The sequence below is a fragment of the Lepidochelys olivacea genome, assembly GCF_965140295.1.
Source record: "Lepidochelys olivacea isolate rLepOli2 genome assembly, chromosome: 4".
Classification (NCBI taxonomy): domain Eukaryota; kingdom Metazoa; phylum Chordata; order Testudines; family Cheloniidae; genus Lepidochelys; species Lepidochelys olivacea.
Window position 1 is genome coordinate 69,647,334 of NC_140414.1, and position 26,606 is coordinate 69,673,939.

The 26,606-nt window shown below is 41.5% G+C and overlaps 1 protein-coding gene across 3 annotated transcripts in view; it reads left to right on the top strand.

The window, feature by feature from the left end:
* Window positions 1-26,606, top strand: part of FNIP2 (folliculin interacting protein 2) — a gene marked incomplete at its 5' end in the record, with an annotated part of 90,184 nt that overhangs the window by 33,855 nt on the left and 29,723 nt on the right. For 2 of the 3 annotated variants that reach the window (XM_084626388.1, XM_084626387.1), the window contains 9 exons: window positions 2,205-2,331; window positions 7,712-7,846; window positions 17,187-17,287; window positions 17,401-17,472; window positions 18,857-18,957; window positions 19,120-19,209; window positions 20,434-20,505; window positions 21,259-21,388; window positions 26,252-26,453. In XM_084626388.1, the coding sequence (XP_084482514.1) occupies window positions 2,205-2,331; window positions 7,712-7,846; window positions 17,187-17,287; window positions 17,401-17,472; window positions 18,857-18,957; window positions 19,120-19,209; window positions 20,434-20,505; window positions 21,259-21,388; window positions 26,252-26,453 (1,030 nt within the window). The remainder of the gene's footprint in view (window positions 1-2,204; window positions 2,332-7,711; window positions 7,847-17,186; window positions 17,288-17,400; window positions 17,473-18,856; window positions 18,958-19,119; window positions 19,210-20,433; window positions 20,506-21,258; window positions 21,389-26,251; window positions 26,454-26,606) is intronic. The other variant, XM_084626389.1, reaches the window with a different exon arrangement.

Here is a 26,606-nt window from a genome sequence, read left to right on the forward strand (position 1 = left end):
TTGTGGTTACTGAGTGTAGAAGATTTGGACTGCATTAGTCTCTTTCTTTTGGTTGCTTTCCTGACTTTCAAAAAGGGGAAACAATAAATGTTAATGGATATTTGTTTACGTCCTTAACTCAATATGAGTTTCCTGTCTGAGAACTTCTCTAATTTGTAAATAGTTTTTCCTATTATGATTTATTAATGCCATAAATGTGCATAGTGCTTGACAGACATGCCTTGCACTGAAGAGCTTAATCAAAACTACATAAATAATGTAACAAGAAATTACAGTGATGCATGGGGAAAGTGAAGGAAGAGAAGCTTTCAACTAAGATGAAGGGGAAAGTGCTCTGAGGAGAGAATTATTTGCAAAGAAATGTGGTGGGTTTTTTTTTTTTTTTTTTTTACTCTTTTTAGTTAGGAAGTTATAGTACTTGTACAAATTTTTGATAGGTGTGTATCAAAAAGGAAAGCATGATCATTATAGCAGTGAGCTTTTGTTTAAAGATATACAGCAATATAGTCCTCCGATCTCTCCGTTTAACAGGGTGTTACCATATTACAGAGTGAGCATCGTTATCACATCCATGACCTGTTGTTTCTAAAGATTTTATTAAATTGAGTATAGTCTCTGATTTCACATATTTAGCAAATCCAGTCATGTCTGTGACAACTTAATTTTATTCACACTTGGATTGTGCTTCTGGTAGAGTGGTAGGATTTTTTGAATGAAGTCGAAAAGCAGTAAATCAATATAAGAAGGTGTCCTATTTCTAATCTTAAATCTTTCTTTCACTTATGAGATTTGAGCTTTGAAAAAAGCATAAAATATCAGTAATTCTCCATAGCAGTCATTCTGAAATCAGAATGCCTGTAACCGTGTGCTCTTAATATAAGAGGGTTAACCTCAGCTGAGGGCACAGAGTTTGCAACCTCCTTGAACCCTAGAGGTTTGACTGTCAGAGCTTACAGATTCAAGGCCTAGCAAGTTTTTAAGCATTACTGAGACTTGTTAGTTATACATAGGTTTCATTATTGGTACCCTGACGACTAGCACAAAGAGTTCATTGCTTGGTGTCAGTGCAGTTATCAGCCATATGCATTCCTTCACCCTACTACACAGTTACTGCTGTGTCTGATTGTGGTATATTTATGTATAGTCTCCAAATGAGTGTTACATTTTTGACAAAAAAGAAGTTTCTGATGCACAGGTTCAGGTAACTTTTAATGGAATATAACAAATGTATTTAAATTGCTAGTTTATATTCTGGCATTAGTGAAAACGCTTTTTGTTTGTATGGTGTAACTTGTTCACTTAGTTTCTAAGATCTACCCCTGGAATTTTATTAGTTCATGTGAATTTAAAACTGGGCCCTTAATATGTTAATATAAGGAACAGAAGGAAGAGGGACTTGTTTGGTTTTTGTGGGTAAAACCTATGCAAAAACCTTGGGTCCTTTACTACGGTACTATGTTTTAAATAGAGACAAATATTTAGTTCTGCTGCACTTTGGACAAAAATAGTTTGACTGTGTCACATGCTTATTTGAGATAAACGTTCAGATTTCAGTCAACAATCAGTTGAGGGCCTCCACGTTTCTGATGGCAAAGCTCCAAAAGTAAGGATCGCACACGGTGGAAAAACCTGCTGAACCCAACCATGATTTGTAAAAGTATGCACGTTCAGTGCTGTTTTTAAAAGTGTGGGTTCTGGTACCTTGGAAAGGGTCTACCTTAAAATGTCTACTTTTACCTTCCGATGTGACCGTTGCACTACTGTTGATCTTTTTTAATTACAAAACCATAGTTGTTTTGGAAAGAACCTGGATTTGTGCTGGAAATGGCCCACCTTGATTATCATACACATTGTAAGGAGAGTGGTCACTTTAGATAAGCTATTACCAGCAGGGGGGTGGGGGGAGAGAAAACCTTTTGTAGTGATAATCACCCATTTTTTCATGGTTTGTGTGTATAAAAAGTCTTCTGTACTTTCCACAGTATGCATCCGATGAAGTGAGCTGTAGCTCATGAATGCTTATGCTCAAATAAATTGGTTAGTCTCTAAGGTGCCACAAGTACTCCTTTTCTTTTTGCAATTTGGTTCCTGCCACCACTGTGCAAAAGACCCAAATGATGGTACATACTTCCTTCACTTATTCAAGTCCGTTAGCTCTCTGGTGAGATAACAACATAACTTCTGACTGTATTTGCAATCCGCAGCTGGTCCTGTTCAGAGTTTGACTTGAATGAAATCCGCCTGATAGTTTACCAGGATTGTGAGAGAAGAGGCAGACAGGTCTTGTTTGATTCCAAAGCAGTCTGCAAAGTTGATGAGGCAGCAGCTCAGGTATGAAACACTAATACGCGTCTGTCCTTTGATTCTTTTTGTTCTCTGGCCCCAAATGGAAATAATTTAAAAAAAAAATGCTAATTTCTGCATTTCTTATTTTGGAAGTTTTTGCTGCATTTGTTGTGGGTGAAAACTTTTTTGAAATTTTCAGGACACACCTGTTACAGCTACATTCGAAAAGCCTAAAATAACACATTCTAGCTTACTGCCTTTTAAAAAAAAAAATATATGGTAACTGATATAAAACAATATAGGCCCTGCTCATAGGCATTGCTCAATGGACTTGATCCTTTTTTAATTTAGTATTTTTCTGACATAGTCAACTTTTGTATATGTTGAAGCTGATCATTTTTCATTTTTTAGGCCTGATTCTTGCACACAAGTTGCACAGAGATGTCTGCTTATTTCACTGGGAGCTGGCATGTGTTCAGATGCACTTGTCTTCCCTTTGGATCTCTTTAGTTAAAACAATAAAGTCACTCTTTTTTTTTTAATTGTCACCACTCCATTTTTGTTACTCTTTGTAAAGTCGAGTATGTGCATGTGACTGAGACAATAGCAGACAATACATAATTTTGAATGTTGTGAGACAAACCAGTGAAAACAAGGAAATGTACAATTAAGGTGTGGCTTGATCTCTGCCAGTATCTGGATCTACAAGGCTGCACTTAAACGGTATTCTAATATGTCCAGTTGACATTAAGAAGACAAAAGTGATACATAGAGTATGTCTTCCTTGTTAGCTGTACTTTTCTTCTACTCAGTTACAGTTCTGAGGCTAGGCCTACACTATAAATTTACATCAGTATAACTACATCACTCAGGGGTTTGAAAAACCCACACTCCTGAGCAACACAGTTTCACTGACCTAACCCGCCGTGTAGACAGTGCTTTGTTGATGTGAGGGCTTCTCACGGAGGTGGATTAACTACGCCGACAGGAGAAGCTGCAGCATGTTAAGCATAGACCTATCCCAAAACTCCATTTTGTTATAAAACAGTTTTATTGGATAGATTTCAAATTACAGCTAACACTGTTGACCAGAATGTGTTGAATGGTACAGTCAGTGTGTAATTACTAGCTATAATGTACACTTTAAATAGCAGTGCTTTGTGGAAATGGCTCTCATGAAAAAGTTTAAACACAGTCATCTGAAACTGTATTTAAATTAAGCTGCACGAGTATCACATGTTGGCTTAACCCACATTAGTAAGGCACACATGATGATCATGACTGATCATCTACTTATGAGAGTAAATAGGTCAGTGTGGCCTATATTAATCCCTTTTTTTCCTGTTATGAGCCCCAATATCAAGGTCAGTACTATATATCCAAGGGGTTGATTACACAATGTTGCATTTGCTTCAGAAGAATGGGAAGGTATATTTACAACTATATAAAAAAGTTTTGCTCCTCTTAAAGACATAAACATTTTAAACAAAAAGGGTAATTTATAAAGTATAATCTCCATTTAAAATATTGTTCTTAGAGAGAGAGTTTCTCCATTGTTTTCAAAAATATCCTGTAACAAATAGGACATGCCACCTTATTTTCATACCAGACACTGAAATAGCCACTTAAAGTTAAATATTCAGAATTGCAAATCAGAAACTATGTATGGCTTTGACATGCTCTAGTTAACACTTGGTGCACCCGCATTTTCCAGACTTCCAGGCTAGGGCCCAACACTGCAGCTATTTGTCAATGACCGGCTTCTTTTGACTTCAGTTTAGAACAGGATCAAGCCCTGAATGAGCAAAGAATTAGGGAGCTTCTCCCCTTCATATAAACAAATAGGATAGATTTAAGGCAGTTTTACCTTTAAATCTGTTTATCTGGGGAACTAGGCAGATTATCTTCTATTAACAAGTAGGGTGACCAGATGTCCCGATTTTTGGGTCTTTTTCTTATATAGGCTCCTATTACCCCCACCCCGTCCCGATTTTTCACACTTGCTGTCTGGTCACGCTACTAACAAGGGTATCAAAAAGTATGGTTAATCGTGCTGTAGTATATTTAATGTGTTTCATTCTAGTTATTCCTGTGGGTGGCATAGAGTGGAACACTTTTTTAATATTAAGGCTGTTTTTGTCAATAGCTTGTGTCAAGCACATGACTACTAACATTTGTGCATTTATAACCGCCTAATGACAGTCACATTGGGAATTAGATAAACAGCAGTTACATAAATGCAGTGTCAAGCAAAAGCTGCACAAAAGGAATGCAAATATGTGGTAAAATATGAAAGACCAGTTAGCTACATGTAGAAAAAACAACAAAATCCTCTACACGTGTCTGGTTAGTTTCATAATTGATAGTAAGAGGGCTGGCTTGTGCCGCTGCTATAGTCAAACCCATTTCTGCTCCCTAGAATTATGAGAGTGCTACTGGATTGTCTCTGCCATCTCCCTCCGAGCCCCACCCAAGAGCATGTCTTAAATTCTCATTTTCTTGGTTTTAGAACTATGTCAGTGCAAACTCCTAGTGTATCAGTGTAAAGCAAAGTTTACACAGATGCAACTTAAACCTGCTTTGCACCAGTGAAGCATGTGTGCATTAATGTAGTTACACCACTGGCATTTTTTAAATGTATGCCGTGCCAGAGATTGTTGATTCATTAGTATTTGTGTATAGTACCCAATACAATGAAGTCCGGATTGAGACGTCTTATTATAGAATCATAGAATATCAGGGTTGGAAGAGACCTCAGGAGGTCATCTAGTCCAACCCCCTGCTCAAAGCAGGACCGATCCCCAACTAAATCATCCTAGCTAGGGCTTTGTCAAGCCAGGCCTTAAAAACCTCTAAGGAAGGAGATTCCACCACCTCCCTAGGTAACCCATTCCAGTGCTTCACCACCCTCCTTGTGAAATAGTGATTCCTAATATCTGCCACCACTGAGAACAGCCGAGCTCCATCGTCTTTGGAACCCCCTTGAGGTAGTTGAAGGCTGCTATCAAATCCCCCGCCCCCCCCACTCTTCTCTTTTGCAGACTAAATAACCCCAGTTCCCTCAGCCTCTCCTTGTAAGTCATGTGCCCCAGCCCCCTAATAATTTTTGTTGCCCTCCGCTGGACTCTCTCATGGTCACTGCTGCCCACTTGCCACCCACTTCTGCTTCCCCTACCAGTTCTTCCCTGTTTGTGAGCATCAGGTCAAGAGAAGCATGGTCCCTCGTTGGGTCCTCCAGCACTTGCACCACAAAGTTGTTCCCAACACTCTTCAAAAACTTCCTGGATTGTCTGTGCACTGCTGTATTGCTCTCCCAGCAGATGTCAGGATGATTGAAGTACCCCATGAGAACCAGGGCCTGTGATCTGGAAACTTCTGTTAGTAGTCCGAAGAAAGCCTTGTCTACCTCATCCTGTCTGGTGGTCTATAGCAGAATCCCACCACGACATCACCCTTGTTGCTCTTGCCTCTAAACTTAACCCAAAGACTCTCAACAGGCTTTTCTCCAGTTTCATACTGGAGCTCTGAGCAATCATACCACTCTCTTGCATACAGTGCACCTTGTCTCCTCTACCTGTCTCCTCTGCCTGCCTTTTCACCTCCACTTTTTCTCCCCCGCCTGTCCTTCCTTAACAGTGTATACCCATCCCTGACAGTGCTCCAGTCATGTGAGTTACCCCACCAAGTCTCTGTTGTTCCAATCACATCATAGTTCCTTCACTGTGCCAGGACTTCCAATTCTTCCCGCTTGTTACCCAGGCTTCTTGCGTTCGTGTACAGACACCTAAGATAACTAGCGGATTGCCCTACTTTCTCAGTATGAATCAGGAGGCCTCCGCTGTTGCACCTTCCTCCTTGTGTTTCCTCCCGGTATCCCACTACCCCACTTACTTCTTAGGACTTAGGTCACAATCCCACGGTAAACCTAGTTTAAAGCCCTCCTCACGAGGTTAGCAAGCCTGTCTGTGAAGATGTTTCCTCTCTTCATTAGGTGGATCCCATCTCTTCCTAGCAATCCTCCTTCCTCTATCTGCATTGGGGGTTGCAATGCTAACAGTTTAAGAAAATGAAAAAATTTCAAAGAGTATGTCTACACTTGCAGCTGGAGGTGTGATTCCCAGCTCGTAGAGACATACCCACTCTAGCTGTCATCGAGCTAGCCCTCTAAAAATAGTTGTGTAGTTGGGGCAGCAAACAGCAGCATGGTCTAGCCATCCTGAGCACAAACGTGCCTGAACCTCAGGGGTGTGGGCTCAAGGTGGTTAGTCCATGCTGCTGCACACTGTTGCTCATGCTACCCTAGCTACGCTACTGTTTTTAGCATGCTAGCTTGATGAGAGCTACCACAGAGATTTCTACAAGAGCACGATATTTCACATCCCCCGCTCCCAGCATAGATATAGCCAAACACACGCTTTGCCAGCATTTATTCTAGGCAAACTAGCCCTTTTGATGGCTAGCTAAAAGGGGTTTATGTGAATGTTTGTTTTTTAAACAAAAATATTGTTTTTAAATTGGCAACTCTGCATGCAAGAACTTCTATTTTTAAGTTTATTCAAAGAGGGCTAAATGCTTCTTTTCTTAGTAACATTGTGGTAAATGTTATCCATGTAAACAGCATGCAATTGTTGAAAGGTTAAGAGTCTTTTTGTAGTAAAAACTGCGTAGTAGAGCGAGTCAAACAATACAAACAGTGAGTTGAGAGTAAACTTGGGGAGTTGGCAATGCAGTTTTTGACAGGTGAATATTACACACTAAATATTCAAACAGCCAGTGGTTTATTCTTAAATTTATACACAAAGGATTATTCATTCTAATATTCCTACCAATTATTCTCTATTTGTGTTTTTCTGGCTGTTCTTCTGTTGAAGAAATCTGCTGTTAATTTGTGAAGCAGAAACAATACCATGCAATCTAAGAGACTGACCACACTCTATCCATAGAAAGCAGCTCATACAATGAGATTTATTTGCATAAATGTTAGCAAATTATGTTATAGATTGCAGCTCACTGCTGATTTCTATGAAATGTATGCTCACAGGGAAAAAAAGACCCATTTGCTGCGGATAAATTTGTAACAAATTACTTTGACCAGGATCATGATGGCTGAAAAAGCAGAGTATTTATATACGGTGTGTGCCATGTATTTCTATAACCAAAAACTTAATTCATTGGTAGACTTAAGTTCAAGAATAATCCTACACTTCTGTTCTCCTGGGCATCACTTTCCTTTCTCTTGAAAACCCAGAGTTACTTGGATGTATTTATTTATTTATTTAAACCCAAAAATAAAATCTTTCAAAATTTATTCTTTTGCTCCAGTATCTTCTTAATAAAACTCTTCTGAGATCACTAGAGTGCAGCTAGAAACAGAAATCTTCATGTTTGTTAAACTTACTTTCATCATCAACCTTTTCTGACACAGAAAATAGTAGAGGATGCTCCAGGAAAGGCTTCTGCCAAGTGCTGCCAAGCAAGCAATGGGACCAATAGTATTTCTTCCCACAGTTCATCAGTGGGCTGTACACAGCATGTCAAGGACCAGCTTCCAAAGTACCAGGTAACGTTAACACATAGATGCAGATCTATATATAGATTTGCATCAATGACTAAAGATGATACCTTTGTGTTAAATTCACAAATGTCTGCTTAAATGTTTATGTAGAATTTGTAGTATGTCAAATATGAAACTGATGCTGAGGATCTGAACTGTATTTCTTTCCTTCCACAAGTTGAGGAGAGGGGTGTTTTATTTTATTTTTAAAGTGTTATATAAGTTTAGTCATTCCTATGTTCGGTTTTTAAAATTGCACAATTCTTCAGTTTTTCTGAACTTTTACATAAAATAGTTTATAATCTAAACTTCGACATTTCAAAAATATGTACGTGCTCTGTTGCTCTCCACATTTTTGGTCTAGAAAAACGTTTTTTTCTCAGTCCTCTGTTGCAGGAGCCAATGCTCATAACTTCTGCAGGAGTGCAGCTGAGTATGGGAAAGATTTTAAACGGACCCCGTCAATATGAAATCTAGTCAGCTTCTAAAAAGTGGCTAAATATTTTCAGGTTCTGTATATGGCCCTCTGTACAACCCACAAAAATTGGCAATCATATCTTCCTGGTTTATTTAAAAATGCTTTTCTCTTCTGTTTTGATCTCCTGAAAGTGGAGAAACTGAGGTGAAGTTTCTGTAAAGACTTAAAGCATATGACTAGTCATACCACAGTCAGTGTGACTATGGCCATATAAAAAGTTAGGCCCTTATCCTACACTCAGTTATGCATGTGCTGAACTTCCCATGTTGAGGAAATGGTGAAGTTGACTACACAAAATACTGTCAAATATACAAAGGGAATTAGGCCTTAGATAAAACTTGTTTGTTTATACATGTAACTAGAAACTTTTTTAATTACTTCAGTTGGTGCTAGTTTTTGTGTATAGGTGAGGTCCTTTCCTTCAGTCTTTCAGTTCTAGTAATCTTAGGGTATATTTATGCAGCAAAACCCCCCCCCAAATAAAAGAGCAGCAGCAGCAGGGAGTCTCAGAACCTGGGTCAGTTGACTCAGGCTCGTGCTGTGAGGCTAAAAATAGCAGTGTAGACACTCTGGTTCCAGTTGGAGCCTGGGCTCTGAAAACTGTTGAGGAAGGAGGGTCTCAGAGCCCAGGCTCCGGCCCAAGCAGGAACATCCACACTGCTATTTATAGATATAGCGCAAATCTGAGTAAGATGACTCAGGCTCTGAGACTTGCTGCTATGGAAGTTTTGTTTGCTGCATAGACTTACCCTTAGGTGTTACCTTAACAGTAGGCTTTAAAAATTTTAAAATTTCTCTTTAAAAAGTGCATACTTCGTTGTTGTTGGGGTTTTTTTCTGCAAAATACCTAGAAGCCTGCCATTGAGGCTATGTCTATCCTACAGCTTATGTTGGCATAACTTGTGTCGCTCGGGGCGGGGAGGAAATAAATCACCCCACTGAGCAACATAAGTTACACCGACATAAGCGCTGGTGTGGACAGCCCTATGTCAGCGGGAGAGCTTCTCCCACCAACATAGCTTTCTGCTGCACATGGGGGGCTGGAGTAGTTAATGGGAGAGCTCGCTCCCATTGGCTTACAGCAGCTACATTAGACAGTTCACAGCGACACGGCTGCACCTGTAAGCTCTCTAGTGTGGCTGTGCCCCTAGTAACTGAATTTTTTAAATTTACTCAGAACAAGGCAGCTAATTCCACGGAGCAAGGTCTGTTGCTTTTGTGCATTTTTCCAGTCTCCTAAAGACAACATGGGAGTTTCTCAGGTGCTGTCAAGGTTCCTTCCCCACTCTGAACTCTAGGGTACAGATGTGGGGACCTGCATGAAAAACCCCCTAAGCTTATTTTTACCAGCTTAGGTTAAAACTTCCCCAAGGTACAAACTATGTTACCTTTTCCCTTGGACTTTATTGCTGCCACCACCAAGCGTCTAACAAATATATAACAGGGAAAGAGCGTGCTTGGAAACGTCTTTCCCCTCAAAATCCTCCCAAACCCTACACCCCCTTTCCTGGGGAATTTGCATAGGTGAACACAGAACCAAGCTCTTGGATCTTAAGAACAATGTAAAAACAATCAGGTTCTTAAAAGAAGAATTTTAATTAAAGAAAAAGAATTACCTATGTAAAATCAGGATGGTAAATACCTTACAGGGTAATCCGATTCAAAACATAGAGAATCCCTCTAGGCAAAACCTTAAGTTACAAAAAGACCCAAAAACAGGAACATACATTCCATTCAGCACAGCTTATTTTAACAGCCATTTAAACAAAATAGAATCTAATGCATATCTAGCTAGGTGACTTACTAAGTTCTAAGGCTCCATTCCTTTTCTGTTCCTGGCCAAAAAAAAAAAAAAAAAAAAAACCACACACGGACAGAGAGAACCTTTGTTTCTCCCCCCCTCCAGCTTTGAAAGTATCCTCATTGGTCATTTTAGTCAGGTGCCAGCAAGGTTATCCTAGCTTCTTAAACCCTTTCACCTGTAAAGGGTTTTCCTCTGGCCAGGAGGGATTTTAAAGGTGTTTACCCTTCCCTTTGTTTTTATGATACGCCCCCCCCAAATCACAGATAAGGTGTAATGCTGGCTGTGATTTCTTCCTGGAGCTCTTGGAGAAAACAGAGTTAATAAGACACATGCACCTCTAAATATACTACCAAGTGTATAAAGACTAACAATATTTTTCCACATCTCAAGGGCAATTTTAACCAGTTGATTCTGGGAAACTTTCATGGGAGAGTGCATCAGCCACTGTGTTAGAAGCTCCTGAGATGTGTTGGATGTCGAAATCAAAATCTTGGAGAGCTAAACTCCACCGAAGAAGTTCTTTGTTATTTCCTGTGGCAGTATGAAGCCACTGTAGTGCAGCATGGTTGGTTTGCAGGTGGAAACGCCGTCCCCAAACATATGGGCGTAGCTTTTCCAGAGCGTAGACAGTGGCATAACATTCTTTTTCACTGACTGACCAGTTGCTTTCCCTCTCAGACAGCTTCTTGCTAAGAAACACTACAGGGTGGAATTCTTGATCCAGTCTTTCCTGCATTAAAACTGCTCCCACACCATGCTCGGACGCATCTGTGGTTACTAGGAACAGTTTGTCAAAGTCTGGGGCCGTTAGTACAGGGTCAGACAGGAGTGTTGCTTTAAGATGGTTAAAGGCCTTCTGACACTCTTCGGTCCACTGAATGGCATTTGGCTGTTTCTTTTTGGTTAGGTCTGTCAATGGGGCGGTGATTTGGCTATATTGTGGTACAAATTGTCTGTAATAACCAGCCAAGCCTAAGAAGGATTGGACCTGTTTCTTTGACTTTGGGACAGGTCACTTTTGGATAGCATCCACTTTGGCCTGTAGGGGGTTGATAGTTCCTTGACCCACCTGGTGTCCAAGGTAAGTCACTCTGTTTAGGCCTATTTGACACTTCTTAGCCTTAACAGTTAGTCCTGCCTCCCTTATGCGCTCGAAGACTTTTTGTAGATGTTCCAGGTATTCTGCCCAGGTATCCGAAAATATGGCCACATTGTCAAGGTAGGCGACTGCATATTCTCCCAATCCTGCTAGGAGACCATCTACAAGTCTTTGGAAGGTGGCAGGTGCATTCCGCAGCCTGAAAGGGAGTACATTAAATTCATACAGCCCGACATGTGCGGTGAAGGCTGACCTTTCCTTGGCGGACTCATCTAGAGGTACCTGCCAGTACCCCTTGGTTAAGTCCAAGGTAGAGATGAACTGGGCCTGTCCCAGTTTCTCTAATAGTTCATCTGTGCGTGGCATTGGATAGTTGTCTGGGCGAGTTACAGCATTATGTTTCTTCTTGGACTACCATAAGCTAATCTCCCCATCTGGTTTGGGAACTAGAACCACTGGAGATGCCCATGCACTGCCAGAGGGGCAGATTACTCCCATCTGTAGCATATCCTGGATCTCCCGTTCTATAGCAGTTTTAGCTTGAGGAGACACCCGGTAAGGTTGGGCTCAAATTGGGTGAGCATTACCTGTGTCAATGGAGTGGTATGCCCGTTCAGTCAGTCCTGGGGTGGCTGAGAACGTCGGTGCGTAGCTAGTGCACAGCTCCTTGATCTGTTGTCGCTGCATACGTCCAAGTGTCATGGAGAGGTTCACCTCTTCCACGCCACCAGCACTTTTCCCTTCGTAGTAGACACCTTCAGGCCACTCAGCATCCTCTCCTCCCTGGGCTGTAAACTGACAAACCTTTAATTCTCTGGAATAAAAGGGTTTTAGAGAATTAATATGGTACACCTTAGGCTTTCGGTTGGAGGTGGGGAATGCTCTGAGATAATTAACAGCTCCCAGGCGCTCCTGGACCGTGAATGGCCCTTCCCATGATGCTTCCATTTTATGGGCCTGGAGCGCCTTTAAGACCATGACCTGGTCCCCTACTTCGAAGGAACGCACTCTGGCATGTTTATCATACCAGGCTTTTTGCTCTTTTTGAGCATCCTTTAGGTTTTCTTTAGCAAGGGCTAAAGAGGTTCAGAGGGTGTTCTGTAGGTTGGTTACAAAGTCCAGAATGTTAGTTCCTGGAGAAGGTGTAAACCCTTCCCATTGCTGCTTTACCAGCTGTAATGGCCCTTTAACCTCGCGGCCATATACATGTTCAAATGGTGAAAACCCTAAACTGGGATGTGGTACAGCTCTGTAGGCAAAGAGCAACTGCTGCAACGCTAGGTCCCAATCATTGGAGTGCTCATTTACGAATTTACGTATCATGGCTCCCAAGTCCCATTAAATTGCTCCACCAGACCATTTGTTTGATGATGGTAAGGGGTGGCAACCAAGTGATTCACCCCATGAGCTTCCCAAAGGCTTTCCATAGTTCCTGCCAGGAAATTAGTTCCTGCATCTGTGAGGATGTCGGAGGGCCAACCTACCCTGGCAAAAATGTCTGCTAGTGGCTGGCACACACTTTTAGCCCTGGTGTTGCTTAGAGCTACTGCTTCCGGCCATCGGGTGGCAAAATCCATGAAAGTCAATATGTACTGCTTTCCTCTGGGTGCCTTTTTCAAAAAAGGACCCAGAATATCCACAGCTACTTGCTGAAATGGAACTGCAATGATGGGGAGTGGCTGGAGAGGGGTTTTGACCTGGTCTTGGAGTTTTCCTACTCTTTGGCATATCTCACAAGACTGGACATAGGTAGAGACATCCTTGTCCATTCCCTCCCAGCGGAATGACCTCCCTGAACAGTCTTTGGTCCTGTTCACCCCAGCATGGCCACTAGGGTGATCGTGGGCTAAGCTCAAGAGCTTTACCGGTACTTAGTTGGAACTACCAACTGTCTCTGAGGATTCCAGTCTTCCTGATGTCCACCAGAAAGAGTTTCCTTGTATAAAAGTCCTCTTTCTACAACAAACCTGGATCGATTAGAAGAGCTGAGAGGCGGTGGGTTGCTCCGTGCCGCCATCCAAGCTCTCTGGAGGCTTTCGTCTGCTTCCTGTTCGGTCTGGAACTGTTTCCTTGATGCTGGAGACATCAGTTCCTCATTGGATTGTGGACCTAGGCTTGGTCCCTCTGGAAGCGATGTAGGGGATGGGACTGTTTCCGTTGACTGTGAACTGCTCTCCGTTGGTGCACTATGTTGGGATTCAGGCTCCAGTTGAGCCTCTTGTGTCGGGTTATCGGCTGCTTCCGGTTCTGGGACTGGCTCTGTCTGGGTCTCTGGGACTGGATCCACTACTGCTGTTGCAGACGTTGGCATGGGGTCCGCGTCCGTCGCCTCTTACCGGGTCCTGGTTGAAGTTTCTGGAACAGAGCTAGGCGTGACAGCTTGCTTAGCCTGGCTGCGGGTGACCATTCCCACCCTCTTGGCCCGCTTCACATGATTGGCCAAGTCTTCCCCCAACAGCATGGGGATGGGATAATCATCATAGACTGCAAAAGTCCACGTTCCTGACCAGCCCTTGTACTGGACCAGCAACTTGGCTGTAAGCAAATCAAAAGCGTTTGACTTGAAGGGTTGAATCGTCACTTGGATCTCTGGGTTGATGAAATTGGGGTCCACTGAGGAAGCATGGATAGCCGACACTTGTGCTCCGGTGTTCCTCGACGCTGTGACCTTCTTCCCGCCCACACTCAGTTTCCCTCCACTCCGAGGGTATCTGGGAGGCATCTGGGCCTGCGGACCTCTGGTGTGATTCCAGTGCAATGAACTATAATCTGTTGGGGTTCTTGGGGCAGCTGGCCTTTACATGCCCCGGCTCATTACATTTAAAACATTGTCCAGCTGACAGGTCACTGGGGCGAGGTGGGTTGCTGGAGAACGGTGTGGCGGGACGATAGTCTGGAGGGTTCCTTGTGGGGGCTAGTTGGGGCCTTGGGCTGCCCCCGGTAGTAGGATGTGGTCTGAGGTTGTCTCTTCTGGTATCCGCTCCAACTGCAACCAGTTTTGTTCCTCTCTCCTCCCTCCACCTGTTTTGTTCCAGCTTGCCCCGCCTCTCTGGCGGTCTGGGACTGCTCGTATCGATCAGCATAAGAAGAAAGACTTTCTGCTGAGTCCATTTCCTTATCCCATAAACACTGTTTTATTTCCTCCTTGGACATATTCAGGAATTTCTCCTGAGCTATCAAATCACACATTCTGTTAAAGCTAGTGACACCCCTTCCTTGGACCTATTTACCTAACAGATCCTTTATCTGGTTTAGATAAGCCACATTACTTAGTCCAGGCCCTCTCTTAAGGGTTCGAAATTTTACTCTAAGTTTAAGGTGTAATTTGAAATTGCTTTAAAACCAAATCCTTGAACTTATTATAGTCAGAAGCCTCATCAATAGGCATCTTATTGAATATGTCCAGAGCTCTTCCAGTTAATTTTGTGACCAATGTGGTCATCTTGTGAGCTTCAGGAATTTTATGGAGAGTGCACAGTCTCTCAAAGGTGAGAAAATATTCAGCAATATCACTGGATTCATCATACTGTGGACATAGTCGCTCCCATTTGTGGATCTTTGGGGAAGGATTGTTAGGGTTATCCAGTAGATTCCGCTCAGCCCTTACCTCTTACCTTCTCCATCTCTAGTTCGTGCTTCCTCTCTTTTTCCTTTGCCCCTATAGCTCTCCTGTGAGCAGCCTCTTGGTTCTTTTCTACCTCCATAGCTCTCTTTTGGGCTTCCTCTTGGTTTTTTTCTGACTCTTTTGCAGCCTCCATTTCTCTGTCCTTTGCCTCCATAGCTCTCCTGTGGGCAGCCTCTAGGGCTTTTTCTGCCTCTTTCGCTGCCTCCAGTCTGGTTAACTCCAATTTGTGTTGTGCCTTGGTTTCTGTCATGTTTGCCTCTCTGTTTTTAACTAACTTTACACCCGAGAGTTAGGAATAAAACAAACAAAAAACTTGGCTTGTAAAATTTTGCTGTGCTGTAACCGAATACCTATGTTCTCTGATAGTGATTGTCAGCCTACAGAAAAATCCTTAAAAAACCCAAAACCTAACACCTTTGTCTCCAGGCAAATAGACAGAAAACCCCTCTAGTTGCTCTTAGGTAAAAAAACAAAAAACAAAAAAACTTCTTCAGGTCTGTGGAGACTTGTGAATTTCCCTGCAGTAGGTTAACTACCCTGCCTTTACGTAGAGAAAACTCCAGCTCACAAAAGACAATTCCCTTTTGTCTCTGCTCTGGCCCCCAGGCAGAGACAAAAAAAAAACACCTCTAACTGCTTTCAGCTGAAAACCTGCTTTCCAGAAGCCCAAAGGGAAAAAAAATTCCTTTTTAAAATCTGTGCTGCTTGTTCAAAAAATCTCAAATTAATCTCAAAATGATTTCAGGTTAATCCCATTGCTCTGCCACCATGTCAAGATTCCTTCCCCACTCTGAACTCTAGGGTACAGATGTGGGGACCTGCATGAAAAACCCCCTAAGCTTATTTTTACCAGCTTAGGTTAAAACTTCCCCAAGGTACAAACTATTTTACCTTTTGCCCTTGGACTTTATTGCTGCCACCACCAAGCGTCTAACAAATATATAACAGGGAAAGAGCGTGCTTGGAAACGTCTTTCCCCCCCAAAATCCTCCCACACCATACACCCCCTTTCCTGGGGAAGGCTTGGTAAAAATCTTCACCAGTTTGCATAGGTGAACACAGACTCAAACCCTTGGATCTTAAGAACAATTTAAAAACAATCAGGTTCTTAAAAGAAGAATTTTAATTGAAGAAAAAGAATCATCTATGTAAAATCAAGATGGTAAATACCTTACAGGGTAATCAGATTCAAAACATAGAGAATGCCTCTAGGCAAAACCTTAAGTTACAAAAAGACACAAAAACAGGAATATACATTCCATTCAGCACAGCTTATTTTATCAGCCATTTAAACAAAACAGAATCTAATACATATCTAGCTAGATTACTTACTAAGTTCTAAGACTCCATTCCTTTTCTGTTCCTGGCCAAAAAAAACAAAACAAAAACACAGAGAGAACCTTTGTGTGTTTCCCCCCCCCCAGCTTTGAAAGTATCTTGTCTCCTCTTTGGTCATTTTAGTCGGGTGCCAGCGAGGTTATCCTAGCTTCTTAACCCTTTATAGGTTAAAGGGTTTTTCCTCCGGCCAGGAGGGATTTTAAAGGTGTTTACCCTTCCCTTTATATTTATGACAGGTGCTGATTTCAAAGGAGGACATTCCAGACTCAGGAGTTAAGAGTAGAAATCTCATTTTTCTATGTGCCTCTCTAAAATCGCTTGTTTGAATCTCCTCAAAACAGGCAAACCTTTATCGTACGCTAAGAGACACATGAGAAACTTCATGTGAATTGGGTTTGTTTTAAGACATTTAGTAGAGGGTGGGAAGAAAAAATGTATCCTTGTGTTGAAATGCAAGTTACTACCTTAACTGTGGAGAGAATTTATACAGAGGAGTTTATCCTCTTACTCGTAGTAGATCTTTGGAATGTAGTAAGAAATAGGACTTATTTTGTTTCCTTTTTTTAAAAATTGTCATTCCAAGTATATCTTGCCATCTAAATGAGTTAATTTAGACCGGGAAGGATTTTTAAATGTAAAAGTAACACTTAAGGGTCCAGACTCTTCAGACCTGGAGTGCTTGGAGTCTTTCTCAAGCAACGTCCTGAAATAAAGAAATGTGGCTGGGAGATATAAAATCACTTGTCTGGCCCAGCTGCAGAGACTGTGCGTGGGTTTCTTCATTGCACACTTTGGGGAGAGTTCATGCAAATAGGAACTAGTGGGCCTCTCTAATGAACTAAATATAGTATGTACTGTAACTGTATGTATGCATTGCACAAACACCACTTGGTATATGCTCCTCCTCTTCATTGGGAAGCAGAGATTACTTCACGTTCAAAATTCAGTACTAAAATAATGCAATGGGTTATGATTGGCTTTTTTCCCCTTATTTATCTATAGTACACTAGACCAGCCTCTGATGTCAACATGCTTGGAGAAATGATGTTTGGCTCAGTGGCAATGAGTTACAAAGGTTCTACCTTGAAAATCCACTACATACGGTAAGTGAGTTTCCTCTTCTAGGATTATCCATATTGCCAAATGCTTGGAAATGGGGAAGGAGAAGGTACTGGAACTGTTGAGTCACTGAGATGATGATTGTTTATCCTTTCAGCTCTCCTCCGCAGCTTATGATAAGTAAAGTGTTCTCAGCCAGAGTGGGAAGCTTCAGTGGAAGCACAAATAAGTAAGTTTGGTTGTTTCTTGTCATTTCTCACTCTCATTTTAGATTTCTTCTATCACTGCTCCTAAGGTTGGTCTATATAAAAGCTTGTAAAACCAAATGACCAAATGTCTGCTGGCAGTGAGTGAAAGGGGGAGAGAGTGAGACTGTTTATGAGCAGTATTCACGTGCTGAGCTCTAGCTGTCCCATGAAGGCTAGAGGGCAATAGGATCGTTCAGGGTCCAGCTACACTGGAATAAATGACTCGCGGCATGGCAGCAGCTGGCCCAGGTCAGCTGACTTGGGCTCATGTGGCTTAGGCTGTAGGGCTAAAAATTGCAGTGTAGATGGTTCAGCTGGAGCTCAGGTTATGAGGCCCTCCCCCATTATGGGGTCCTAGAGCTTGGGCTCCAGGCCAAGCCTGAACAGCTTCACAGCTATTTTACAGCCCCACATCCCAAGCCCAATGAACCAGTCCGATGACCCAGGCCAGCAATGGGTGTTTAATTACGGTGTATATGTACCCTTTGACTCTTTAAGTGTGCTCTGGATGAGCAATGGGTGAAACTCAAAGTTTAGAGGCCTGCATAAACATTCAAAGGCTTAGTGTCTCTATCTTCAGTAACAACTTCCCACTGCCAACAGGTTGCCTTTTTAATATAATGAGGAAGGTGTGCATATATTTTTCTACATCTCTCTGTCTCTCTCTCCACATTCAAAAATGGCTGATGAGATTTTGCTCCATTCCCCTCTACCTCTCAAAATCACTGTGGGCAAAGACCAAACATGGAAAGTTAGTTAATTCTGAAAGGTACAGTCTTAAAGCTTAACAGTCCTCCGCAATCTATTTTCCATTATAAATATCTGTTATAATTGTCAAGGTTCCCTCCCAGCCCTGAGCTCTAGGGTACAGATGTGGGGACCAGCATGAAAGACCTCCTAGGCTTATTTCTACCAGCTTAGGTTAAAAACTTCCCCAAGGCACAAATACTTCCTTGTCCTTGGATGGGGACTGCTGCCACTACCAAGTGAGTTAGACAAAGATTCAGAAAAAGGACCACTTTGAGTTCCTGTTTCCCTAAAATATCCCCCCAAGTCCCTTCACCCTCTTCCCCCCCCCCACCTCCATTTGAAAGTATCTTTTTTTTTTTTTTTTCCCCCATTGGTCCTTCTGGTCAGGTGCCAGCCAGGTTATTTGAGCTTCTTAACACCTTACAGGTAAGGAGGAATTCTAGGCTACCCTTATCTGTATGGTTATGACAATAATATAGGAATATCTGCTAATCTTTAAGCTTGGGGTGGTGAGTTAGATTTACATAACAAAGCAAATAAACAGAGTGTAGTTTGATGTTAGTGGAAGCTATTCTATCCCCCTTCTTAGAAATTTTGATATTTCTCCCTTTTTAGCTTGCAAGATAGCTTTGAATACATCAACCAAGATCCCAGTCTTGGAAAACTGAGCTCTAATCAAAATGGTTTGGGCACTTGCCGTAGTGGAAGTAATCTAGGTAAATATTTCTTTATTTTATTTTAAAAAAATCTTTTCCTGATGAGACCATCTGTTTTTGTTTTTGTTTGTTTTTTTCTTTTAAATTATTTCCCCCTGCGTTGTCTTTAATTGTTTTTTGTTTGTTTGTTTGTCTTGCGTTCTCTCTGCGTTGCTGTTTTAGGTGTGTTACAGCTGTGCAGCAGCAAAGTGCTGCAGGGTGTATCTGAAGGAGTTCCCCTCCGGCTCATCCGGAGTGCTTCTTTCTTTGCAGGTTTGTGTGGAATGCTGAGCACACTGTGACCCACCCACCCACAGTAACCCAGCTTCTTCTGAATCTTGTCAGGAGGTCCATAATTACACTCTAGAAACGAAGGGCTAAAGTGACAAAGATATTGATGATAGACACATATTGGCTTTATATTTTGACTCAAGCCTTCTGGAAATACCAGGCTGCATTAAATTGCTTCCTGTTCTTCCCTCCCACTTCTACCACAAATGTTCACATTAAGGAAACTTCCTAATGTAATGTGTATTCAATAATAAGTGAGCCCTTATGTTTCTAAGAGGATTTATGTTTCCTGGTCTACACTTGATCTCTTGCTGGTGTGCCGTTCCCTTTTGCTTCTTTCCCTCTTTGCTTTCCTTCCATATCTTCTGACCTGTGGATTTTTTTTCACTGGATGGCAACTCTTTTAAGACATTATTGAACTGAATCTGGAAGTGTTTAAGTTTTGACTTTACAATATTAAAGGCTTTATCTTAAATTCGAAAGTAGCATTTAGTCTCCTTTACACATGTAAAGATCCTTTTACAGGCCTGACTAGTACTCGTGCTGTTGGGGAAACCTTGGATCTAATTGATCCTGTTGATTTCAAAAATGAAAAGTTACTTCACTTCTCTCTCAAATCTTGCATGCTTCATAAGTTAAATGAATATGTGCTACTAACACTTACCGGTGATCTACACTGGATTGAGTTTTTGCTTCATGCTATAAAACAAGCATAGCGGTTAATTTAAAAACAACTGAAACTGATACTCCGTATAAAGTATTGTTAGCCTCTTCAATGCCAGTGATGCTACAAAAATAAACTAACTCAGGATTTTCAAACATAACTAGAGATTTTGGGTGCTCCCATTTTGGGGTATTCTACCTGAGACACTTTCATGGGGCTGATTCTCAGCTGTGTGACTTTTTCAGTGTATATAAATTCATGTTCTGATTCCTACAGGTATTTAGAAAGTATTTTAGTCTAAAATAAAAAAAATTCAATCCCACTAGTAGTGTTCAGTATTGAAATATTGCTTGCTATCACCTCTTCAAACACTGAATTTTTTTATCTGCCCACACACTGTGGACATAGCTATTGCTTAAATTAACTGCACTGGATGTGACTTTGCTGTATGTGTGGTCTTTAAACATAGACTTTGCTTAACATTGACAAACAATATGAGGCAGCATGTAATGTTTTCTGTTGATCTGATCTGTTTACTTTAGCACATAGCACACCTGTTGATATGCCTAGCAGAGGGCAAAATGAGGACAGAGACAGCGGCATTGCTCGGTCAGGTATCTGTGTTTCTTTTTCTCCCATTTGATGAAAGCAAAGCTTTTTAGCAGAGTGACTCAACAGATTCAGGTTTTGCCCAGTGGGGTGGAGTTTGGATATCGCTGCTTATAGCACATCCACATGAACTTGTGGATCTGTTGAGCCGTTCCCTTCCCTATGAACTAGGTTTCTGCTCATCCGCTCTGCTGCTGGGACATACTCTTCCCCTTCTCCCCTACAAATCAGTAAGAAAGGGGATGTGTCTTCTGATACTCTGCCTTTACAACATTAACTCATTTGGTTCTCATCTATGTAATACTTCAGTAATATAAACGTATAAGTTAGGGAAGAAATCAACAGTAGCGCTTCCACTAAAGAAAAGAAGGGGGAGGATTTTTGCTCAGTGGGAGGAAAAGCAGTGGGTAGAGGTTGGCCTGCCTGTCATGACTGGCAACATCTCTTAGGACAGATTGCTTCAGAGGAGTAGAAAGCCAGCACAGAGGAGAGAGACTCCATCAATGTAGTCTCCACTACATATAACATTCTGGTGCTGTTAAGAAAAAAGTCTCCTACTATGTTAAGGCAGTAAGAATAATTAAAATAATTATGATTTCACCTGCTGGGAATGAGTCAGACTGAAAGGAAAACTGCTGTTTTTTAAAAAAAATGAGAGAACCAAAAGGCAAAAATTATACTCATGTTAACCTGGCCAAAGGGAAAAGTATTATTTACTCGGCACCCTACGAAATGTTCATGTGTGTGTTTCTTGACAGCATCTCTGAGCAGTCTTTTGATTACACCGTTTCCATCACCAAGTTCCTCATCCTCCTCTTCCAGCAGCTACCAGCGCCGCTGGCTCCGAAGTCAAACGACGAGTTTAGAAAATGGAATTATTCCAAGGTGGTGAGTGTTGTGAGCTTCTCCCTGCTGGAATACAATAGCAATTGGGCTGCATTTGCTGAAATTGGCCAAGTCTCTGTTCTTAATGGGGCAAGTCAATTTCATGTTTTTTTCTCCTAGTAACAGTCTGATCTCTCCTACATCCTAGTGTTGTTTAAGATTATTACAAATGAATGGCTACAAAATGAGGTTGAAAATGAACACATTTCAAATGAAGGATTATCATTTATCTCTGAGGCACCCATTCAAACAAGAAAATTAAACTCTCAGCTGTTACTGGAAGAACAGAGCTACCTACTGACATGGGGGAGAATGTAACACCATAGGTGGCACAATTATATTCTACTATAACAACCTGATTAGTGACTAGTTAACAAAACTCTGGTGCAATAGACCATGACAACTCTCTTGGTATGTACAGGATGCCTCAAGCGTGATTTTGGCACAACTTGAAAAAAGAGAGTGATGACCCAAAGCTTGGCTATAATAACTTCAGTACATTTGCCACTGGTCTGACAAAAATGTCATGGGGTGCATCAAGACTTGGCTTCTAGACAGTCTTGCTTTTTCATAGCAAGATGGGCAATGCCTCTCCACTACCTCCCTCACTCACAAATGGACCTGCATATGTGCATGCGTGCTTACAGGTCTGAAGCCAGTGGACCCCTCTCTGTGCAGATTAGGAACAGTGTGAACTGGATGCAAACTTTGGGAATTGGCTTTCATTCTCTCCCCTTGCCCTCCAGTGTGGTGGAAGTTACCTGGAAAAGGTCATCCAACTTAATGCTGTATTCAGTTTTTAGGGAAGCTGAGGTCAGCCACTGCTAAGGAGCTGGAGGTGCTAGGGGCTGATAACCCTGTCCACTTGTGGATTCTGAGGGTTTTCCAGGCTCATGCAAGTGCTCCCGTAGCCTTTACCAAGGAGATGCAAAGCCCATTTCTCCCCAATGAGATGACATAGTTGATTCTCTTACAGAGATTCCATGTACAGATTTCCCACATGAAAAGCCCCCTCTGTGGCTTTTACTGTTGGAAGGGATACTTAGCCAATGGGTCACAGGTTGTCTTAGCCTGTTTAACTTGTATATTTATTAAGTGCCCTACAAACACCTTGGAAGAACCATTTACATGCCCCATATCTCTGTTCCATTAATCATTGCTACAGACAGATATTTTGGATGCTATACTACAGTGACTTTCTTTTGGTCTGTGGGCCAAATAAATTATCCTGAAACCCACCATATGAAAAAGCGACCTCAAGTTCAAAAACTAATGTAATGCACAAGGCATTGGGTAGTTAATTAAATTGTGTTCAATTTAGATCATCTTATAGTGATCAGTTAAATTAGTGTAAAAAGATTCTTTGATTAAAATCTCATTTAAAGAGGCATTTTAAAAAAAAAGTTCATTCTCAAATATATTTCAGTGTTTTTGTAACTGAAAGTGGTAACTTCTTATCCGTAAAGACAAAAATTAAGCCTGCTTGCTGAACATTAGTTTCTCTGTTCTTGGTGTAGTATTTGCAGTATGCAGCATCAAATCTTTCTCCAGAGGTAAATGACTTCTGTGCATTTGCTTTCATCACAGCCAGAGTCGAAAAGGAAATTGCACAAAGATATTTTAGATCCAATAGTTAGGCTGTCAAGCATTACAGGTGTTGTTGCTATGTTCAAACGTTCATTTGTTCAAACAATCAAGTACCACTGAAACAACGAATTTTTGCTATTGATCTCAATAGGAGCTGAATCTGTGCTTTAATTCATACAGCTAAAACTGCACAGCATCTGACCGATCTTTAGACCAACTGCCCAAAGAAAATAGAACTTCTATCTGCAGCTCCATATGGTTACTTGTCAGTCGAGCACAATTAGCAGCTTTGTTGAAAAGGGTTCTCACACAGTCAGACTTCTGTTTCTCAATCTCAAACTATGGGAAACTGTACAAGAACTCAGTTTGCAGTGTTTCTTGTATGTTGATTTACTGTCCCTTTCACAAAGTCCATGGGAATATTTATTTTTGCACAAAAGTTACTAAGGAGTTCAAATGAGGTTATCATCTTGAGCTCTTGTTTCCCACAAGCTCAGTTTTCTCTTTAATGACTCTGTGTGGTGACAAATTTAGTATATTCAACTCATCAAATAGATCAGCCAGAAAACAGTTTCTGCTTAGAATGAGTTTCCAAAAATGCACAGGCCTCAGTTAAAATAGCCAGCTTTTGCCTTGTCTTTTTGCCCGCCTTTTTGCTTGTTTCAACTGAAGTGTAGTCAGTATGGATTTAACAACATCTATCTAAGGCTTTCCTTTTTTAAAAAAAAAATGAAAATGCTACGAATTTACCAGTAGTATTTTTAGAGATTGGCACAATATTATACGCTCTGAAACGTTCTTTTAGTTCAGTTAATTGCAATGACTTCTCCAAAGCCAGCAACGTCAGTAGACTCAGAGTTGCATTGCACATATCTTTTATTTTCTGATGTGGTTTTCTGACAATCCTTTGGCATCTGACAGCATTATTGGCGATTGGGTGCATTTAAACTATGCAAGATTACTCTCTCCTTTCCACCCTGAAACATGACTTCAGTGACCTTGATAATGGACGGTAGGATATATACCTTGCCAGTTACATGACGCTGTATTGTAATAGTCTGTTTTTAAAAAAAAAAAAAAAAAAAAAAAGCTGTAAAGGCATTCTATGCTGTATTTCTGAGACAGAAGTAGCTTTTTGAAAAGCACTGTTCTGGTTTATGGCAGTTAAAAGCCTCAAAACTACTGGCTTTCTGGCATGTTCATTATGAGGTATTTGGGTGTCTTTTTGCAGGGTAGGTTTCAGAGTAGCAGCCGTGTTAGTCTGTATTCGCAAAAAGAAAAGGAGTACTTGTGGCACCTTAGAGACTAACACATTTATTTGAGCGTAAGCTACAGCTCACCCACTGAATGCATCCGATGAAGTTAGCTGTAGCTCACGAAAGCTTATGCTCAAATAAATGTGTTAGTCTCTAAGGTGCCACAAGTACTCCTTTTCTTATTGCAGGGTAGACATAGTCACAATGCCTTTAGAAATTCATTGTGGTCAGTAAATGTAGGGATCAGACTGGCCTGCGAAGGAGCAGCTACCAATAGGTGCTCATTTAATCTCTTCTTGGCATCTCCATCTTGTGTTGTAGACTCAAAATTTCCCCTTAAATAGGTTCTCTAGTCTTTATAGCTGAGACCATAACCATCAAAATGTAAACGGAGTTCAACTGTCTGCCTGTATCTGCCATAGCTCTGGCACTTGCGAACTTTCTCCTCGTGATAGGACGTTAACCCTAAAAACTTAATGTCAGCATGGTTAACTATTCCATTGCTGATCCTAGCTTACAGGAAATGAAACCGTTTTATGAGGGTCTACACGCTCTACTGTAAGCAATGTCTCATTTTGGTGTTGAGTGAGCTGAGCATCAGAGATAGCCACGACTTATTTTTTCCAGTCAGACCCCTAAGTATATGTAAAGCTAGATAGTTTTCATCATGGACCATCAGTTTCTTGCTCTCTGACTCCAAACACTTTCTGATGACTTGTCTCTCTCACTCTTGATCATATGCCTGGTGCTGCATTCACAAGTTGCTGCATACTGTACTCATTGACACTTTGGAACTCCCAGTGTTTGAGAGATGGTGCCTAGAAGTTAAAGCTATCACAACCCGATGAGGAGGGGACAACCCATGACTGGCTTCTGGGTCATACCTTACAGGCTGAGAAGTCCTGCACTATTCCACCATGTATTTCTGTGGTTTCTATTGAGATTACTTTGTGCAGTTGCCATGACTTAGTTTGTGGCTGATTGGAGCAGGAAGCAAAGCTCTTAAGTGATATAAAATTACTCCTTGAAACTCAGGGATGCTGCCATAAGATAGAACAAGATAGAAAGGGAACAGAGAGGACTGGTAGGAGTGGGAAAGTGAAAGTAGCGACATTACCTGTTTAACTTGGTTCTGTTTAGCTCTACACAAAACAACTGCAAAAAAAAAAGTGTGGTTTGTTTTTTTTTACTTGGAGAGAGCTATCCTGATGTCACGTCCTAGCGGAGATAAGGCAGAGGCAGTTTTTACCTGGATGCAGGTAATTGAGGTCAAGACAACATGGCCACACACTTACTGCTTACCGACTAGCTACATCGAGCGGGGGAAATGAGTGTGTTGTCTCCACTAGCATTTTATATCAAGATACGTGACTCAAGTTAGTATCAAAGTGGTGATGGTTTGTCTTCAGTAAAGGCTTTACTTCTCAATTAGTAAGCTTATGGAGTAGATACTTAATCTCTGTACAAATAACAAACTTTCTGAATTCTGCCATGAACAGGATTATGTGAATTTAATAAGATGTTTTTGAGGTTATGGAGCTGAACTGGGACTCAGCCGACCAGGATTCACTTTCCAGATCTGCCACGGACTTCCTTTGTGACCTTTGGGAAGTTATGTGCTGTGTGCTTTCATTGCCCATCTGTAAAATGGCAGTAATAGCCCCTACCACACAGCGGTATTATGATAAATGTACTAATTCTTATCAGGCATTTGAAATACCCACACAGAAGTGTTTTCAGGGGTTCTGTTTATGGGTGCTATTCCTAGAGGAAAGCTTTAATGAAAAGGTGTCTTGCATTCTAGCAAAGGGTTCCGTAGTTTGAGTTGTGCCACTGAGAACGTTTTGCTATCTGAGTGAGTGACATTTTTAAGTAGGGAAGTAAGCGGGGGCAAAATTTTTGCAGGGCATTGAAGGAGACTTGGAGGTATGGTTAGAATCTCTTGCTGGCATACAGAACTATGCATCGTATACAAATGTAGGAAACACACAGGGTAACTGGCCTACCATTTCTCTCATTGCAGGTCCACTGAAGAGACTTTTAGCGTGGCTGATGAAAGCTGCAGTTCCAATCCTGCTATGATTCGGAGGAAAAAAATTGCCATCAGCATAATTTTCTCTCTGCCTGAAGGAGAAGATGCACAGAGGAACTTCCAGGACTTCTTTTTCTCTCACTTCCCTCTATTTGAATCCCATATGAACAAGTTAAAGAGTGCAATTGAAAAGGTACAGAATGCTATTTAGTGGAGTCTGAAGAATAAGCACTAAGTAGGGATGGAATATTCTAGAGCCTAGAAAGGCATAAATAACCACAGGGTGAAGCCAACCTGCAGACTGAGCCCTGCATGGGGGGTAGCACATAGCTTTTCTGCCTTACTA